This window comes from Bactrocera latifrons, unplaced genomic scaffold, assembly GCF_001853355.1.
Source record: "Bactrocera latifrons isolate USDA-ARS-PBARC rearing strain unplaced genomic scaffold, ASM185335v1 scaffold_124, whole genome shotgun sequence".
NCBI classification, from domain to species: Eukaryota; Metazoa; Arthropoda; class Insecta; order Diptera; family Tephritidae; genus Bactrocera; species Bactrocera latifrons.
In genome coordinates, this window is record NW_017534675.1 from 650,989 (window position 1) to 670,209 (window position 19,221).

General features: G+C 35.6%; 3 protein-coding genes across 7 annotated transcripts in view; 2 read left to right on the forward strand and 1 right to left on the reverse strand.

The window, feature by feature from the left end:
• The window catches only part of LOC108978583 (zinc finger protein weckle-like), a gene marked incomplete in the record, with an annotated part of 2,868 nt that extends 1,309 nt beyond the window's left edge, over positions 1–1,559 (forward strand). Inside the window, 4 exon segments of the mRNA XM_018948938.1 lie at positions 69–295; positions 352–704; positions 769–1,046; positions 1,108–1,559. Coding sequence (XP_018804483.1) covers positions 69–295; positions 352–704; positions 769–904 — 716 coding nt within the window.
• A 628-nt stretch (positions 1,560–2,187) lies between these two features.
• Positions 2,188–6,206, forward strand: LOC108978601 (dihydrolipoyllysine-residue acetyltransferase component of pyruvate dehydrogenase complex, mitochondrial). Of its 4 annotated transcripts, none has more exons than XM_018948970.1 (9): positions 2,188–2,298; positions 2,388–2,559; positions 3,510–3,694; positions 3,754–4,152; positions 4,245–4,465; positions 4,535–4,683; positions 4,761–4,960; positions 5,024–5,126; positions 5,195–6,206. In XM_018948970.1, the coding sequence occupies exons 2-9, from the start codon at positions 2,429–2,431 to the stop codon at positions 5,322–5,324; spliced, it is 1,518 nt and encodes a 505-aa protein (XP_018804515.1). In that variant the 5' UTR covers positions 2,188–2,298; positions 2,388–2,428; the 3' UTR covers positions 5,325–6,206. The 4 variants fall into 4 exon arrangements, with proteins under 4 accessions (XP_018804515.1, XP_018804514.1, XP_018804516.1 ...); XM_018948969.1 differs by having other exon boundaries at positions 2,420–2,559; XM_018948971.1 differs by having other exon boundaries at positions 2,420–2,559; positions 4,293–4,465.
• Positions 6,207–6,410: 204 nt separating this feature from the next.
• Positions 6,411–17,340, reverse strand: LOC108978603 (clavesin-1). 2 transcript variants are annotated; one of them, XM_018948973.1, is made up of 4 exons: positions 17,143–17,340; positions 16,589–16,864; positions 8,157–8,618; positions 6,411–6,737 (listed from the first exon to the last, which is right to left on the reverse strand). In XM_018948973.1, the coding sequence occupies exons 2-4, from the start codon at positions 16,823–16,825 to the stop codon at positions 6,555–6,557; spliced, it is 882 nt and encodes a 293-aa protein (XP_018804518.1). In that variant the 5' UTR covers positions 16,826–16,864; positions 17,143–17,340; the 3' UTR covers positions 6,411–6,554. The 2 variants fall into 2 exon arrangements, with proteins under 2 accessions (XP_018804518.1, XP_018804520.1); XM_018948975.1 differs by lacking the exon at positions 17,143–17,340 and adding an exon at positions 17,076–17,094.
• Positions 17,341–19,221: the final 1,881 nt, after the last annotated feature.

A 19,221-nucleotide genomic window follows, 5' to 3' on the forward strand; every position in this document is an offset into this window, starting at 1 on the left:
GAAGACTTTCAAATATAAATTCAAATTGAATCGTCATGTAAAAATACATCGACCGATAGCGGAAAAGTGTATATTTCCATGTCCACAATGTGATAAAAAATTCCAAACTAAGGAATATGTTTTGCGACATATAAAGTTTGTACATGAAGATATACGTTCATTCATATGCGAAGAATGTGGTGAGTGTACACGCACGGAAGCTACACTGCGGGAACACATGCTTATACACACCGACTATGCACCTTTTGAATGTGAAGTTTGTAAGAAAGGATTTAAAAATCAATCGAGGTTGAAGGTACGTATTGCAAGCATTAAAAATTATGAATAAGATACTATAAAGAATATTTATAGCGGCATATGGAGATGCACAGCGATCATAAACATATATGCGGTGAATGTGGTTTAGAATTGAATTCGCGTTTAACCTTGAATCGTCATATGCTTGTGCATTCTGATAAAATGCAGCATAAATGTGATTATTGTGGGCGCGAATTTAAACGTGTGAAAGCTTTAAAAAGTCATTTAATACTTCATAGTGGCTTAAAACCATATTCATGTGACTTCTGTGACAAAACGTTTGCCCATGGCTCAAATTGTCGCACTCACAAAAGAAAGTTTCATCCCGAAGAATTTGCGGCCTTAGAGGCTTCCGGAGAAAAGAAGTTCACTAAAAATATCCCTAACTTAGCGGTTTTAAAAACAGTGTAAGTTAAAAACATGTATATATTTAATATAAAACAAAGTTTATAAAAATCGTTTAATTTGCAGTACCCGCACAGCTGAGAATCTTTTGCCCGTGGTATGTAAACAAAGTGGAAACTTTTCTTCCGGCAAAAAACCGAACCTCCAATCAGTTGTAAAGGAGAAACACAACACCGTTCCTACGACAGTAGGGTCTAAGTAAACGGAAGGGACCCGGATTTTTATCCAATATTGTCAATTCGACGCCATTCCTCGAAATTACTTCAGGAATGTTTTCTGCCTCTATGAAAACAACAACGAAACATAAAAATATGCAGGGAATAAAACATAAGAGTGCTATGACGGTATTTCCTTGTTTAACATTATCAAACTTTTGAGTATCTAGTCCTTACTTTCTTTTTAAAGCTGTGATTGTGCTAAAGCGATTACTCTTGGCCGGCGACCTGAAGATGACTATAATAACAGACAATATAATACCAAGAATTGATAACTGGGTCAATGGGTATACACACGCAACCTATATTAACTTATGTATGTATGTATATGATGTAAACATATGTATGTTGGTTGATATTAACGGCTACTCTGCTGTACGTGTTTAAAATTAAGTCTTAATTTTTTAATGAATAAAAAGTCTGCAGTTATTGTAAATGTATAAAAAGAGTCTAGTTGAGATGCTCTTATTAAAGCCTCACTTAAGCATACCAAAATTGTCAGTATGTATTGAAATGTATTTATAGAAGAATCAGACAAACATACATACATATGCCTGATCGTAGTGATAAGTCATAGTCTTTAATTATTTCACTAAGTTAACATTTTTTATTGCATTATATTATAATAAATGGTAATCAGGAGTATGTTTGTTTTTATTAAAAACTTTTGAAAGTCATTTGTCGCGTGGTTTCCTAGATTTAATTATGATTTCAAGTTATTCATATATGGCTATGTGTATTTGTCTGAAACATGATGATAACGAGTGACCTTGAACTTATATAAATACATAAATGGAAAGTAACTAATGCTCGCAAGAGACACTTTATCTCTATGTGCGTGATAACATAAAAACTGTCTGGTTTATTCTTAAATTTAATACGGCAGTTAATAGTTTTTGTTCAAAATCTTATTATTATTATATTAATTATTGCCATAACAAATAAATTTTAGTTCCCATATTTTTGCTATAATTTTGAATGACAGTTCTATAACGGATTTGTTTTCATATTTAGAACCATAAGGTTAACGGATATTAAATCAAGTTAAATCAGCATTTCAGTTAACGAAACAAATTGTAGCGGCTCATCATAGTTTATAAGTTGCGCATTTTATAAAATTAGCATACATTTAATAAATTAATTTAATTTTGTCCGATACGGCTGATTACAACAGTGTTGTTTCTATGTCGTTTGATTTAAAATATTGGCAACTCTACCACCTCTGCTGATAAATTTTCTAATTTGACGTTTCCCTTTTCATTCTTGAAATTCAGTTCGATTCGATTTGCGGTGTGTATGTAACCTTCCAAGAAAGGTTGGTGTGTGTAGCGCGAGTATCACTAAATTAATTTCGATCTAAAAAAGTGTCTATTTTAACAAGGTGGGCGGTATTTTTGCAACAAATTTGTGCGGCTAAATATTGTAGAAACATTTTAGCTGCATTTCCTTTGTATTGATTTAATTCGATAGGTGCTCAATAATTTGTTTGCGTGTAACTTTAGTGCGTCAAGATGTTGAGGACAATTGCAGCACGCAACGAACTCGTAATACTGCGTGGAACAGCGCTAGCACGAGCAAGACCAGCACGTGAAGCCGTACGTGTTATGGGCGCACAAACGGCAAGGAAGCTACAGACACTCAGGTGCGTCTCATTTATAATATCAAACGGAGTTGGTGATGCTCTAATGACGTTTTAAGGTTAGAAAGCTGATTGTGTAACCTCGGCTGATGATTTGTGCTGATTGCAAAAACCAAAAAAAAATATAGAGAATGTCAAACACAAACTGACGTTAGCGTAAACGAAAGGAATCCGTTGTGATATTTAATTGAAAAGCAATATATTTATTTACATATAATCTAACTAGTAGGCGGTGGGATGGGATGTTTAAGCTAGTTCAATGCTACCAAAAAAATGTCACGATATGTATGCCACTGATAATGGCATACTCGATATTTTTCTTCGTTCATAGAACTTTTTGTATCTATGTATGTACAAGTATGTGTAAATGTACATACTTTTAAACATTTCTTATGACATAAACAGTATTTATTTGAATTTGTATAGTCGTTCTCCTACTTGTGACGCACAACATAGCATGCATATCTAAAATGTTAAAAAAGACTCTTTACCCTAAATATAAATGTTTACCGTGACGAATTGAGTCGAATTAGCTATGTTCATCTGTCTGTCCGTCTGTCCGTATATATGCGAACTAGTCGCTTCAGATTTTGACATAACGAACTGAAATCATCCTTTTATGGAAAACTTATTCATTTTACTAGATATCCTAACGAATTTTGAATTTGCTTATTATTCAAGGTAGCAGTACAATCTCCGTATAAATTATGTAGCTATCATACAAACCGGTCGATAAAAATTATTAATACAGATCTTTTTATACTCGTTTTTGACTAAAAGAAGTGCAGGTTTATAGTAGATACCATATATGTACAAATAATATAATATACATACATATGTATGAGAGAATTTATGGAGGAAAACGAATATTTTTTTGCATAATCACATTTTTTTTTTATAACCTTACCAATGTCGTATTTATTGCAATAAACATAACTTTTTTTTGTGCCTAGACTTGCGCCCAAGAACCATGTGGCCACCGTTCCGAAGCCATTAGGTATGTGGAGTACGAATTTTGCACGAAACTACGCCGACCTGCCGTCGCACATCAAAGTGCCACTACCGGCTCTATCGCCCACTATGGAACAGGGTACCATTATTAGTTGGGAGAAGAAAGAAGGCGACAAATTGAACGAAGGTAAATAAGATATATGAAATGTTTTGAAAAGTCAGCGTTAACACTTTCAATGTTTGCAGGCGATCTCTTGGCTGAAATCGAAACTGACAAGGCAACTATGGGCTTCGAAACACCAGAGGAGGGCTACTTGGCCAAAATTGTCGTACAAGCTGGTACCAAAGATGTAGCCATCGGTAAATTGGTTTGCATTATTGTGCAAAATCAAGAAGATGTGGCCGCATTCAAGGACTTTGTTGACAGTGCACCAGCAGCGGCAAAACCAGCTGCAGCAGCACCACCACCAGCAGCTGCTGCACCAGTAGCACCGCCACCACCACCACCAGCTGCAGCACCAGCACCTGTGGCCGCCGCACCTGTCGGTGGTAAGCCCATGACAGCCGTAGAGCAACGCGGCGAACGTGTGTACGCTAGTCCAATGGCAAAAAAACTGGCCGAAGCACAGAGTCTACGATTGCAAGGTTTCGTTCTATACATCCCTTTGTTAAAATCTAATACACTTCTTGTTTGCTTACTAATTGGCTTCTTATTTTTTTGTAAATCCCGCATGCAGGTGCAGGCAGCGGCATCTATGGCTCAATAAAATCTAGTGATCTTGCAGGCATGGCAGCAGCTGCACCCGCGGTCGGCGCACACGCAGCACCGGCTGCACCCCAAGGAGGCTACATTGATATACCGGTTTCAAATGTGCGCGGCGTGATTGCGAAACGTCTAAAGGAGTCGAAACAGCAAATACCGCACTATTATGTGACCATGGAATGTCAAATGGACAATGTATATAACACAGTTATTTTTTTTATTGTATTCCTTGTTAATATGCGAAATTTTGTTTTTTTTTGCCAGTTGCTGAAACTACGAGAGAAGGTTAATAAGAAATATGAGAAACAGGGTGTACGTGTGTCGGTCAATGATTTTATCATTAAAGCCACTGCCACTGCATGCCGCAAAGTGCCGGAATCCAATTCCTATTGGATGGAAAGCGTGATAAGACAGTAAGTAGCACAAGCGATTTGCATACAATGCGATATTACAGCAATGAAAACACTACTTGCATTTAATTTGCACCCAGATTCGACAACGTCGATGTATCAATGGCCGTCTCCACTGATACCGGCTTAATTACGCCAATTGTTTTCGGCGCCGACCGTAAAGGTGTAATTGATATCTCAAAAGACACCAAATCATTAGCTGCCAAGGCCAGAGAAAATAAATTGAAGCCTCAGGAATTCCAGGGCGGTACCGTTTGCGTATCCAATCTCGGCATGATGGGTGCGTATGCAAAACATTGCTTGCAATATTTCTTTAATTCATATAAATAAATATCAATTTCAGGCGTTTCACAATTCTGTGCCGTCATCAATCCGCCACAATCCTGCATTTTGGCAATTGGCGCCACAACGAAAAAGTTGATACTTGACCCCGATAGCCTTAAAGGGTAATTATATGCTAGCACTACTTATTAGGAAACCGTTAAGTAATGAGTAATTTAATTTCTGCTTGCAGTTTCCGCGAAGTCAGCGTGATGAATGTTACTTTAAGTGCGGATCATAGAACAGTGGACGGCGCAGTTGCTGCCAAATGGCTGCAATACTTCCGTGACTTTATAGAGGATCCACAGACAATGATTCTTTAAGTTTAGCACCACTAAAAAGACCTTCATAAATACATACACCCACATTCAGTTAAGCGTAATCCATTATAATGACCAACGTATGTATAGGTAGAAAAAAAAAATAGGAATTCTGCACACGAGTGTACAACGTAACGGCCATCATAATATTTGTACATTGGCGCTGGTGCGCTCCACACATTTTGGTCCCACAGCATATAGAAAATTTACCACCGGAGAGAGCTTTGCTGTGTGTATGTTGAAATATACGCGATTTGGTGGATTTAATTTTTTTGCTTTATTTTTAATTATGACTTAATTGGTATTGAATCAGCTCATATGTGATTGTTTGTTTTAATTTAGTTCCGGTTTACTTAATTTTGTTTTGCTAATTAAATTAGAAAAACAATTAATATATACATACATATGTATACATATGAATAAGAAAACACAGCAATTTGTAAAATAGACTTGGTGTGCCCCACAAAGTAAAGAATGATATTGAAAATAGAGCAAAAGAACTGCCGTAAAGAAGAAAATAGAAAATATGCATTGCTTGTTGTTGCATTGATATCTCACACATGTTACCATATACAAATGAAAGCGCCAAATCAGATGTTAAAATATTTAAATATAATAAATCATTTGTCAATGATAAGGCGACAGTACAACATGTATGTATGTAATTTATGTACAGTTATATAAAAGAAAAACGCCGCGTCCACAACAGCTCACGTGCACACGCATGAAGCGCATGTCTAATTGGAGCAAAGCATTGTTACTGCAACTCATTTAATAATTTATGAAATATTATTATTAATTTTATTTTTTTTCTCTGTTTGATTCATTTGTTATAACAACAAATAGTCGTTATTCGTTATTCGCGAATACTTGGTCCTTAAGGTATGAATAAATAACAAAATGTAGAAAAATGAATAGTCAAAAAGAAAATGAAGGGAAATACACAACTAGACAAATGAAAGACGATTTATTTTGTAACACTTTTATTTACACTAAATTGTAGTATAATAGAAAAAATGGAATAATGCTTAGTAATTACATGTGTGTATGTGAAAGACGCGTATTTAGCAAAAGCCGGCGTTTAATGTATTTTTTTTTTTTTCAACAAACAAATTTTTGCATTTGTTCAGTTTTTGATCTTCAAGCAAGCGAGAGAGAGAGAGAGAGAGAGAGAGAGAAGGAATGTACAGCCTTTGGTTGTAGCAAGTATTGCACGCTGTGATACCCATTGGTTTACCACTTCGCTGGACCCAGCTCGGACCATTCTCTAACGAAATCAGCGTGCTTCTCTAGCGGCGTGAACCAATCGGCACCGCCGTAGTCGATTTTCGGTTGTGTGCCTTTGTAGTTTTCGGGCAGGATTTCGGGCGAGAGAAACTTCTGCAGTGACTTCATATCGCTACCGTGGAAATGCATCTGTGAAATAAGAAAAATATTATTTATTGATATGTTTTAACTTCAAAATGTAAGCAGTAGACACGGATACTGGTTGCTCCGCAAGACCACGTTCGTAGTATGTTTTTTCGCTAGCACCGTAGGTATAATAACCTTCACAGCAGCATAAAACTGTATAAAATCTTTTATTCTTATCTTTATATTAAGTTTGATCGGTTGTCGTTGTAGTTTCCATAAGGTTAGATTCGGGTTGGTTGTCATTGAAGTCTTGTTGCTGTTGTTATAACGGTTATTTAATCATCCTTAGGATAATATGGATTATCTAGGTTGTCGTCGACGTCCCCTAACGGCAAACCCAAGAAACAAGTCATCTAACAGTAGGCCCAGGAAACCTGCTGTTTCTACGGGGTCGAAGCATAGGGAGAGGGGTGTTAGATGAGTGCGGTTCATTGGTCAAGCAAGGAGGTGGTTAGTGTCATGCGGGGACTCATTGCATGCTAAACATATATTGGTATGTATGTATGTCGAAGTCGATTTCGAACAAGTAGGAGTTTAACCTGATATAGTAGAATAGAACAAAGTTGTGTAAAGGTCAATTTAGATAGTAGCTCGAGCTCTTGTGGTTGTATCGGCAGAATTCTGCAGAGTTGACAGTCCTTGGCCGAATAAAAACGCACTCCGGAACGTCGTGGAAATGGAACTCGGGCTCTTCATGTGCAATGGCTGATGTTTGACACCAAGAGAATATTCACTGAGACGGAGTCCGTGTAGGTATTGATGGCTCGCTGTAAATGGCAGTCACTGCAGTTAGTTGCATCTGAAGTCTGGTCGGCGACGATGGCGTCGACATGATTGAGAAAAGACCTCTTGACCAGACGAAACTGCTTGTACATTAGTTCATTATGTTTCTTGGGCGGAAGTATGCGTGCCTCGCTATGTAAATGCTCAATGGGAGCCATCACTAGGCATGCTGTAATGGTCCGAAGGCAGTACTTTAAGACGTCTGAAGTGTCATCGTCTGCGTTTCACTACATCGAGGTAAGTTAGTCCGTATGACAGCTACAGCAATAGTGGTCCGATCTGAACAACATTTTCGGAGATTGCCTTGGACAATATTTTAAGCGAAATGATAACACCTAAGATAACATGTCAAATAGAGAAGTTGTCCATACAAAACCTTGATTGTGGTTTGAAGATATCATGTCAAATAAAAAAGTTTTCCATACAGGAACTTGATGTTGATGGGCCAGTTTATATGGAAGCTACATATGTGCTGTAGGGGACGATATCGGATATTCCGACGAATATAGAGATTCTTCTGCTACTTTATTGGGTCTTCGACATATCTTTTTGGGTGTTTCTAACTACCAACGAAATGGAGACTAATGCCGACCGTTCAACCAATAGACAAAATTATGTATAAAATTCCTCCCCGCTTACCCGCTTGTTGAGCTTCTCGCGTACGAATGGTTTGAAGAGCGCCCACACCAATTTAAATATGAAAGGTTGTTTCACAAAATGCACCTCCTTCATGCGCAGCGGCATAGCGTCCTGTATAAAGGTGAGTAGACGTTTCGAGAAAGTGGGCGACAGAGCTTTGACCTGCTTCATTGACAGCCCGTCAAAGTCCATTATGCAAACGACACCGCGCACTTGTGTTTCCGGCTCGAGTTGGGCGGCAATGTGCACCATATACAACATGCGGAAAACATCATCGGACGGCACCGCAGCGGGATCCCATAGTTCACCACAATTCACAATCATTACACGACGTCCATGCTGATCGCAATTCTTCAACACATTCACAATACCGTATTGTATAAATATATCCTTGAGCTGTTCGATGAGGAGACCATGGACAAGTGCGGCATTATCTTTGCGGAAAGCGGCTGTTGTGCGCATCTGGAATGGTAATAGTATGTATTTAGATTGATTTCGGATCAAATGTTGTTCTATTGCAGATAAATGAATGGTATACAAGTTAAGTCGTGGTTCTAAAGGTTGTCGCAGCTTTTAAAACGATTGTTTATAATAATATTTACTCGATAGAATGGCTAACGGCATCTTATTTTGAAAGATGGAACCAGGACTAGCTACTGCTTTAGCCACTGACACTTGAGATCGAAGAGCTGGATCACATCTAAATTCATTGTGACGCGAAATACTATACTTGGCTAATGACAGAGTTCTTCTAAGTCTCCCAGTATGTATGTAGGTCTATTCAGCTTCTTATAGTTAATAAAATAAATACTATATTTTTGTTAATAACACTGACTATTCACAACTTAAAGAGTGGGTTTCCAAATTTAATTTAATTACCCAACTTGGTGTGCTGTCAGGTTTGTGAGGCGCGAATGTCACTTAAGCACTGGTTGGGCACGGTGCCTGCTTCTCTTTAATAGAACTAGCAGGAAGCCAGCTTAACATGAAGTCACCTTGTGACTTCTAAATCACATTACATGTATGTATGTCTTTAATATTATATTAAATATTTCATATTCTGTATATTTTTTTTAAAATTATTTCGTTTTTTTATTTATGCCCGTATAGTTACTATAGTTCAGGGAGTCCCGAAAAGTTTCGACGTCACTAAATGTTAATTTGAGATAAATGCGCATATTTTTTACTGGTTCATGTGGAACTGAAAAAAGTCGGTATCCTGAAACTAACATTTTAAAATCCCGAAAATAAATTAATATAAATTTGTTAATTGAAAATTCTACTTTAATTAAGAATAGATCATGTTATATCTATTTTGGTGTTATTTATGCATGTAGTAAGAATAATTCAAAGGATCCCGAAAAGTTTCGAAATCCCGAAATGGAATTATGTTTAAAATAATAAACTCGCTTATTTATTTTTTACTGATTATTAAATAATAATAATAAATATATGATGCCGAAAAATATCGGGATCCCGGCATTAACATTTAAAAATCCCGAATTTTAATTTCTGCAAAACGAATGCATAACAATTTTTTACTGATTAATAAATATCTCGAAAAATATCGGAATCCCGAAATTTAGTTTTTGCTAAACGAATGCAAGAAAAATGTTGTATTAACGCTTTTCCTAATGAAATTGCGTGTCATTTGAATTAATAATCCACAACCATATAGTCCATTTATGCACCATATGAAGTTCTGTAGATTCTTTTTAAACAAGTGATTGAGTATACAACAAACAAAATATTTATATAAATCATTGCATTGCCAATGGTTGTTTACCTTGTCAAAGGCAAGGCGGTTGGCCTGCATTATGCAACCGACAAAATGACACAACTAATTAGCTGATATGCGTCGCTTCATACATACAGATGAAGCGGCAATCACCGAATGGAATATGGAATAAGATTCTATATGCCGACACACATACATACATATGTATGCACGTATTTTGCTAATATGCAAATATGTATGTATAACGCGTGCAGCCTAATCCGCTAGCGTACGAGCGAGAGTATGGGAGCAGAAGCTAAACATAGGCAAATACAACAAAGCGGCTTAATTAAGGTCTTGGTCAAGAACGGCACAGAAAATGACGTTTAATAGACGCTATATATGTAGACATACATATTATATATGTATGTATGTATCTGTATGACTGACTGGCTTCCGCGCAAACGCAACGCTGATTTAACGGCTAAAGACGCTTCCGCGCACTTACTCACATATGTATATACAAACGCATACTTTATGCGAATTTGCATGAAAACAGTTAAAATTTGGTTTAACGCTGCGTTGTTTGTATGTGTGTATGTATGTATATTTATAGATGCGGTACGCAATGACAGACCGCCGCCGTTTTTAATTGTTGGCTAAGAAGCTGATAATTGTTGGCCCATATATGGGGTCTTACTGCACAGACACGCACATACATGTATGTACATGTGCAGAGGCCAAAAATTTTGTTATCAAAATATTTATGACACGCAGTACATATGTATGTATGTACATATGTATATATATATATGTACACTCGTGGTCAATGGTCAATGGCTAATAACTTTTTATTTTGTTTTAGTACACCTTGGTCAGCTCTGATTATTATCCATCCGCGCACTTCAACTAATATGTTTGTATGTATAATTTATAATCGCGTCGTAAACCCTCTTTGGATAGCAGCGCTAAGCGTAACTCGCTAATAAAGCTTTCGATATCTTGTAATTCATAAGCGCCTAATATCTTTATAATACATACATATGTACATACGTATTTATTGCACTAATATGTGTAGGTATGCATGTATATATTTATGTATGTAAAATATATTTTAACGGAACATTGAACCCTTCAACTTTCGTGGCCCTATTTTAACAGCCAAACGTCCTCAATTTAAGCAGCTAAGGTCTTATATAATGCCATACAGTTGGTTGTGTTCATGGGCTTGACATTTGTTTTTCATGAGTATTGTGATTACACTCAGACGACTCTCTGAAACCAGGCAAGCGTTGGCATTCTCTCAAAAATCCACTCTATGGAATTCACTCGTCTAAAGGCGTCTGTTGAGCTTTTAAAAGTTCTGGGCTGATGATTTCAAAGGACATTTCAAAGTTTTGTTAGTTTCTTGGAATCTCATGGAGAGTCAAAACCTTCAAGGGGAAGAACTCTCTGTAGAATGTAATGAAAGACGAACTCGGTTTCGACAGGCTTGGTTTCAGTATAAAAATAATCTGCGATCGGAGAGAACTTGAATAAGTAAGCTTTTAAACAATCAGCTCCACTAAAAAATATTAGTTATAATAATCAGGATATTATATATGGGAATCATTATCAACCCTGATCCTTTCAAATTAAATTCTATTAAGCTCCCTTGTTACTTCTCGGAACCTGAGACTGTGTGAAGCTTTGAAATAACCTGGTTCAATTAAACATTACGACATATAATCCATTCCACCATGATGACACTTTTTATGGAAATTGCGTTATGATTAGTATTCTAACTAATCTGTTATACTAGACGCCTTTGTTTCTTCTGAAAACCTGAGTTCGTGTGAATTAATGGCTTAATATAGATCAGCATATGGTTGATTTACTAGTTGAGACGATACTACCTTCTAGCAAAGCAAAATTGATTAGGGATGGGTTTACGTCAGCAGAAGGGATCGGCCAAGATATCAACTCGGTGCAACAACAACGAGGATACTGTTAGATGCCAGCTTATAAGGAGCAAAATTGCATTCAAGATTTGTATTAAAAAATGTCTATCTGAGTAACAAAATAACTTATTGCCGATCTGAGGTTGGGAAAAAGGAAGAGCGGTTCGACCAAAGAGCTCACCTCTAGCAAGCAGTGAATAAAATATGGCAGCGGTAGCTGAGAGTGTACACGAAGACCGTGAAGAGTCGATTCGGCGCCTTTTGGAGCAACTCGGATTGATATTTTTAAATTAAAAGCGTACAAAATATATCTTTTGCAAGAACTGATCCGCTCGAACTTCCCAAGAGACATCGCTTCGCTCTATGGGCTCTTGAAAAGATCCCAGAAGATCCAACGTTTTCGTGCCAAATTTTGTTCAGCAATGAGATCATTAGCCTCAATAGGTATAGTATGTAAACAAGCAAAATTGCCGCATTTGGAACGAAGAGCAACCTGAAGTGATTCAAGAGCTGCCCTTTCATTCAGAAAAAACAACGGTTTGTTGTGGTTTGTGGGCCGGTAGAATCATCGGCTCATATTTCTTCAAAAATTTGTCGGTGAAAGTAGGTATTCTCGAAATGGATGACTTTTATAAAAAATATACATATGTATATTATACATTACTATGGGAAATTTTCTTAAGAAATGCAAAGAAGGTCCTCAAATCTTTATAATTAACTTGAAAAACTTAAAGCTTCTAGAGCAAATTCGTATGAAAGTATGTCCGTAAAGCAAAAAATTATAATTTTTTTTTTAATTTTCTTGATCCACTCTTCGAACTGGATTTTCGAGGTATTATATATTTTTGTAACCAAATATTTTTTTTAAACATATTTAGTGGATTTTTGCAGTTAGTAATCTATCTGGAATGCTACACTACCTACTTAGGCCTTTTGGTAAACCAAGCTCTTGAAGTCTTGCAATGTCGTGGTACTGAAATAATGAATTACCAATGCGATTACTTAGTTGCTCAAATCAGCTTGCATAAATTCTGCGCACGTAGTTAACGTAGTAATTGCAGTAAGTATATATTCGTGAATATGTTTATACATACATAAGCACTTTTGTATAAAAAACGAACTCTATGACTTATGACTTGGATTGCTTATTAGCAAAATTCGATCGTGTTGACTACTAGACGTACTTAACAACAAGATGGTTTCGAAGATTAAACAGTGTGGACAACCCGCATTGTATAAATATATGTATGTATGTTTGTATATACATACAAGTATAATTCTATTTAAATATTGTGCTGATTAATACATCATACATACATACATATACAAAACGTCTATCAAATTAATATGGAAATAATCACAAAGTACTTTGCACGTAATGCTCTAATAAAAATTTGTAAATAAGTTAATATATTAATTACTATATTTATAATCGTATTATATATATGCAAGAAAATAACTGTATTATTTTTCGTCTTAAATTGCCACCGGCCTATATGAATTTAATGATGCAAAATGATTTCAACAAATCAGAGGTTTTTTACAATTTTTTACCCTGTAGGAAAAACTTATTTGTGAGAAAAGTATTTTTTTTTAATTTTTATAGTATTTGTAATCTTATTTACTAAACATCTTCATTATAATTTTTTTTGAATGTTCGGATTCTAATTTTTTAAATTCTTTAAGAGATTACATGGGTTTCACGGCTTCAAAAAAATTAATTATGATTTTGGAATATTTATTTCAATTTATATATTATAATTATAATTATTCAATTAACAATTAGAGAAAACTGTTTTCACAAATTAATCCGAATAACAGTGTTGGAGATACAGCCCTGAAAAGTTGCGTGCTCGAGGTCAGCTATATAGTCACTTAAGCGGTTACGTGGGTTTATGGGTTTCAATAAATCGATTAATTTATTATTAAATTCTATTAGATCTCTAAAATATTGTCCTACATTTTCAAGTTGATTCGAGTAATAGTTTTGGAGATACAGCCTTGAGAACTTGTGCGCTACAGGGCAGCTAGGCTAAGAGCGCCGTTCATAAACACCTTCAGGAGTCAAGTAAATATTTTTTATTTTTTATTTTCTTATTTTCTTATTTAATATTCTAGATATTGTTTTCTCAAGTTGATTCGAGTAATAGTTTTGGAGATACAGCCCTGAAAAGTTTACCATGTTTTGTTCGAGGAAACTTATGTATGTCACCCCCTTAAAAGAATCAAAATTTCTACAGGGATTGCAGTATATCACATTTTTGCCATATGCATATTCTTTATATAATTAAAGCTAGTAAACAATAATAAATATTATTCGTATTACAATTCGTCAGCTTATCACCTTTTTGCATGCGAAAATAACGAAAAAGAAGAAGAATCATTTTAAACAGCTGCTGTCTGATACAGAAATATGTGACTGTATGCAAAATGGACAATTTACTGTTATTGCGGCCTATAAGCCCAGAGGCACATTTGTTTCATAGTTATATTTATTTTTTAGTATTATATATGATTTGCCATTGTATTGATCTTATATTTAAACTAACATTTTCTGCTGTGTTTGAAGCTGATTGGTCCCTTATCTAAACTAAGACTGATAACCCATTAGCTTTTGTACTTTTAACATTTAATACGTTGTTGCTGGTAGTATCTGGATGATTGGGTACGACAAAGTGGCATACATAGATAAGTAGCAGTTCTTTGAACCCTCTAAAATTATAATTTATGATCTAAACGGTTATGATCTATTCAGCAGTCTCAAAATAGAAATGTGATCCGGGATATATGTATAAGTGTTTAGACTAATCGGCCTGCTTTCAAACAACTTATTAAGAAATCCAAATATTGGAAGCCAAACTTTTCGAAACAACAATGTATTTTGCTAAGTTGATAGGACTGTCCTTAATTACTATCCAAACATGAGCGTGATCTGACAACCAGTTAAGTCGGTACACCTCAGTAGTGCGAATTTGTCTCAAATTTTGTATTTCTAATCAAATTTCGTTTGCGAAATCGTGGCGAATGTTGGAAAAGGCTTACGGGATTTCAGTCTTATCAAAAACAAACGAATACGAAGAGAGATCGTTAAAGACACGCCTCGTTCTGGACGACCTTCGAACTTTTCAATTGATGAAAATATTAGGATATGGTGCTTGAAAATCGTCAGACAAGAGTTAGAGAGGTGGGAAGAGAATTCGACAAGTCTCACTAATTCGTTTAAATTATTTTGGTAGATATTTTTTGTATGAAATGTGTTCTTGCTCGACTCGCCCCGAAAAAGCTGAATTTTTTTCAAAAAGAGCCACGATTATGATCGATTTTAAAACCAAAAACACAATGAATAACATCGATCAACCACTGCATTCGTCAGATTTGGATCGGTGTGACTTTTTCGTGTTCCCGAAACTGAAATTGTCGCTTGGTGAAACCCGTTTTCAGTCGAACGAAGAGATAAAACAAAATTCGCTGAAAGAGCTGAAGGCCATCCCAAAAAGATCTTATGAAAAGTGTTTCGAGGACTGGAAAATTGTTGGCATAAGTGTATTACATTTGGCCTTTGAAGGCGAGAAAATAAATATTCATGAATAAATAACGATACGTACAACCGTTAGGTGAACAAAACTATTATACTCTGTAGCAACATGTTGCCAAATAGCCAGAGAGTCGCTAAATCTAGAGCCGTAGCGAGTCGACCAAGAACTGGCGTAATCCAGCAGTGATAGAGTAGGACTCCTTCGTATAAAGGATTCAAATATTTTTTGCATCCTGTTACTTCTTCATGTATATTTTTTGGAAAGAAAACCAACAAAGAAAAAGGCATATATTAAGGGGTTACATGGTTTTATTAAATTTTACAACACCAACTTGTTCGCTCGAGGCTAGCTAGTGCGCTGTCTTTAATCACAATTTTTCTCGAAACTGTGTTTTTGAAGTCGGTTGGCAAGAGTTCTCGAGAACTACTAAATCGATCTTCCTGAAAATTTGCACAGATCTTTCAGATACAATTCTTAAAGACTTGAAATTAATTAAAAAAAAAATTGCAAAATACTCCTTGAAATTTTAATTTTTTTGTATATTTGCCAAATAGATGATCCTGCCAATCGCGGGCGCATTCTTATTTCGAGGAGTCACCGGAAATGACGTCGAAATGGCCGAGTTTAATATTTTTTTCAAACATTTCAGAATTTCTTTGTTAAAAGTGTATGTTTGTAACAATAAAAAATTTTAATAAAATATTTCATTTTTTATATGAGAAACAAATTTTTGAAAAATAAGCTGTTTTTTACCCGATTAACACCACGTAATCTCTTAAAGAAAACAAAATTTTACCTTCAATTTGCCCACTTTTGTCACTCACTGTATATTTAAGTACGTATTAATTGGCATTCAAAGAAAATGTTAAGTATAACAAAATATTCGATGCCACTCAATGCACATGTTCGTATGTATAAATGTATATTTTGCTGTCATGCCTTAAACTTTTTGAGTTATCATCAGCGTTACCTTCGTATGCGATCGAGAACTAATTAGTATGTATGCACTTGCGCCATGCTAAGTATTTAACTATGTATATCGTCTACGAAAATTTGCATATACTCACTTTCGGCATTTCTGTGATTTATTATGCCACAAAATTGTTTTTGCCGCACAAATGAAATGTAATGTTTTATGTATTTTCAATACTTTTGTTTTTTGACTGCTAACTATTTCAATGTTCTTTTGCGCCGCTAGCACACTGTCCTTAAACCTTTTAGATTTTTTACTTGACCTACCTTTTCGAGCGCGCTCTGTGGATAGAAGTGACAAGCACGTAGGAATATCACTAGAAATTCGTCGTCATCTTTGTAATTAATATCTGTGGCAGCATGTAGGAGTTCGCGCAGCTCCTTGATCGCGGCCTCTTTGACTTCCGGCGTCTCGCGTAACTCATTTTTGGCGATCTCTACCGTTTCGGGTTTCAAGTAACCAATGCGTATATTGAACGCTTCCTCGCTGTTCGCATTCGACATGTTATGTGATGTGTGTTTGCTTTTATTGTTGGTTGGTAGCTGCGGAGAATCGGGAATTTTTATTATGAGCGCAAAACTAGTTAGATTTTTTTTATGGCACACGCACGACGTTAGCAGTTAGTACTTTATTGCCTTTAATGCACGAAGAGTCGAAAAATTAACTAGGCTTAAAATTGTCTACAAATTTAATGCACTGCAATTGTTTAGATGCGATTTAAAGATTAACCATAATTTGTTTACGGAAACTAACATTGGAGGATCACTTCAACTTCGACGTGCGTGCCTTTGCGTATTGTCAGCGTGCAAAAAGTAATCACCTGTAATTATAAACAATTTACGCTTCACGTTTGTTTGCTTTTATGCGCACTCTTCTAGGGTACACACTTCAATTGAAGACGTTAGTTTTTGATGTGCACTTTTGAAATTCAACGGTTTAAAAGTACTGAACAAGTATGACGTATTTGCACTTCCACATCCGTCGGCACATTTGAGTCAACTGAATTTTGCTTTGCTATTTGGGAGCCTTGCAAGTTCGCTTCGCTTGTTGATAAATGCTAAAAGACGATCAACGATCGACGTTCCACCGGCGCAGGCGTTGGCGTCGCGGCTTAGCAGACGCGCTGCTTAGTCAAACGCAATGGTAGCTGTGGAGTCTTGTGAGTTTACTATATGTTCGATGATAAGTATGCTGTTGTTGGACGCCCGTACTCAGAGGCGTTGAACGCCGAAATATTTGCTGATAGCGGCATGCGTAGTGCACACACGTTTGAATGATGTTAGTAGTGGCGCTGACTAAGTAATAACCCAATGAGCTAGCGGCGACTAATTCTTTAATTTCAACTTTAGGAATTTTGCTTCAACAAATCAATCAAATAATTTTAAATAAAACTAAAAATTTTTTAAAAACAAAAAAAAAAAGTATAGTTGGCAAGAAACAAACTGCTGATTGTGAAAAGAGTTTTCCACATTTTGGAAAAAAAAAATATTTGAATTTATTGCAAATGAACAAAAAATTATGTCAGGAAATAGCTAGAAAATTTTGTTATCTAATTTATAAAGCTATTTGAGTATTTCCTAAAGCTTATAAGGGCTTACAGGTTTTAAAAAATCTAACTTTTTAATGTCTTATTAATGTCTACAACACGCCTAGAATATTGTCCTAAATTTTCAAGTTTATCGGAGGAATATTTTCGGAGATAAAGTCTTGAGAACTTGTACGATCGCGGCTGCTAGGCTAAGTACGCCGTTTTTAAACACGTTTTTCTGGAAAGTGTGTTTTTGAAGTCGGTTGGTAAAATTTCTCGAGAACTACTCTACCGTTTTGAAAATGAAATTTTAGACAGGTCTTTGGGATATAATTCTTAAAGACTTGGGCGACGGATTTTTTTGTTTTCGAATACAACTATTTCAAAAAGTGTACCGAAATTTTCACTAAGATATTAATTTTTTCGTAAAAATGCTTGCCAAAAATCCATTTTCCAGTTCTTTTTTTTCCTTCGTCCAAGTTTTAAATTAAGGTTTTAACTAGAACACTTATTTTTTACTTTAGATGATCCTGTAAGGAGTTAACCTGACAGTTGTGGGTTCATCTTTTTTCCGAGGGATCATCAGATATGACGTCAAAATAGCCGAGTTTAAAATATTTTTTTCCAAAAATTTCAGAATTTCGTTTTTAATAGTGTATATTTGTAACAATAAAAATTCGAATAAAACATTTCATATTTTATATGAGAAAAAATTTGTTGAAAAAGGCGGTTTTATACTCGAGAAACCCATGTAACCCCTTAGCTCAAATCCTCCGATACGACGATGTTGAGAAGAAAAATTCATTGAACCTAGTTTTCAGAGGATGAATACGGTCGCTTAATTCTTCGAGAGAGCGTGAGATTTTATAAGAGAGTATAGTCTAAAATGCCACTGATAAACACTTCAAAGCTTTTGTAAACTAAGACAACAAAATCAGGGTTTCTAGTTTTTATCAGGGATATCTTGCTTTAAGTGAACTTTCATGTCTTCAAGGATGATCATTATTGAATTGAATTGACTGTAGTAGACAATTCTCGTTTTCGAATCAGCACTTCGAAAATGCGAATATCTAATTGTCAAATAGAAAATTTAGTTTCGATTCAAATTTCAGAATATATGGACAGAATTAAACAATAACAAGCAATGTTACGACTATTCGAATAGTATTAATCGGTTGGTATACATACGAACGGTTAGAAACGGGAGATTCAAATAATTGGCTTTCAGGTTATTCGAATAATTTTAAGAACCCTAATACGTATAAGTATATGTATGTATGTATGTACAGTGACGAACTAAAGTATTGGCACAGCAAGATACCTTGACTTTAGCATTGTTTTTTACCACTTATAAAATATGTTTTGATTCCA

Excerpts from the sequence above, each read along its gene's own strand:
- LOC108978601 (XM_018948970.1), top strand. The coding sequence starts at position 2,429 with ATGTTGAGGACAATTGCAGCACGCAACGAACTCGTAATACTGCGTGGA. Across the intron at positions 4,466-4,534 it reads TGGAATGTCAAATGGACAAT|TTGCTGAAACTACGAGAGAA; the intron begins GTATATAACACA and ends TTTTTTTGCCAG. Across the intron at positions 4,961-5,023 it reads ATCCAATCTCGGCATGATGG|GCGTTTCACAATTCTGTGCC; the intron begins GTGCGTATGCAA and ends TATCAATTTCAG.
- LOC108978603 (XM_018948973.1), bottom strand. The coding sequence starts at position 16,825 with ATGTCGAATGCGAACAGCGAGGAAGCGTTCAATATACGCATTGGTTAC. Across the intron at positions 8,619-16,588 it reads CACAGAGCGCGCTCGAAAAG|ATGCGCACAACAGCCGCTTT; the intron begins GTAGGTCAAGTA and ends TTACCATTCCAG. Across the intron at positions 6,738-8,156 it reads GCGAGAAGCTCAACAAGCGG|ATGCATTTCCACGGTAGCGA; the intron begins GTAAGCGGGGAG and ends CTTATTTCACAG.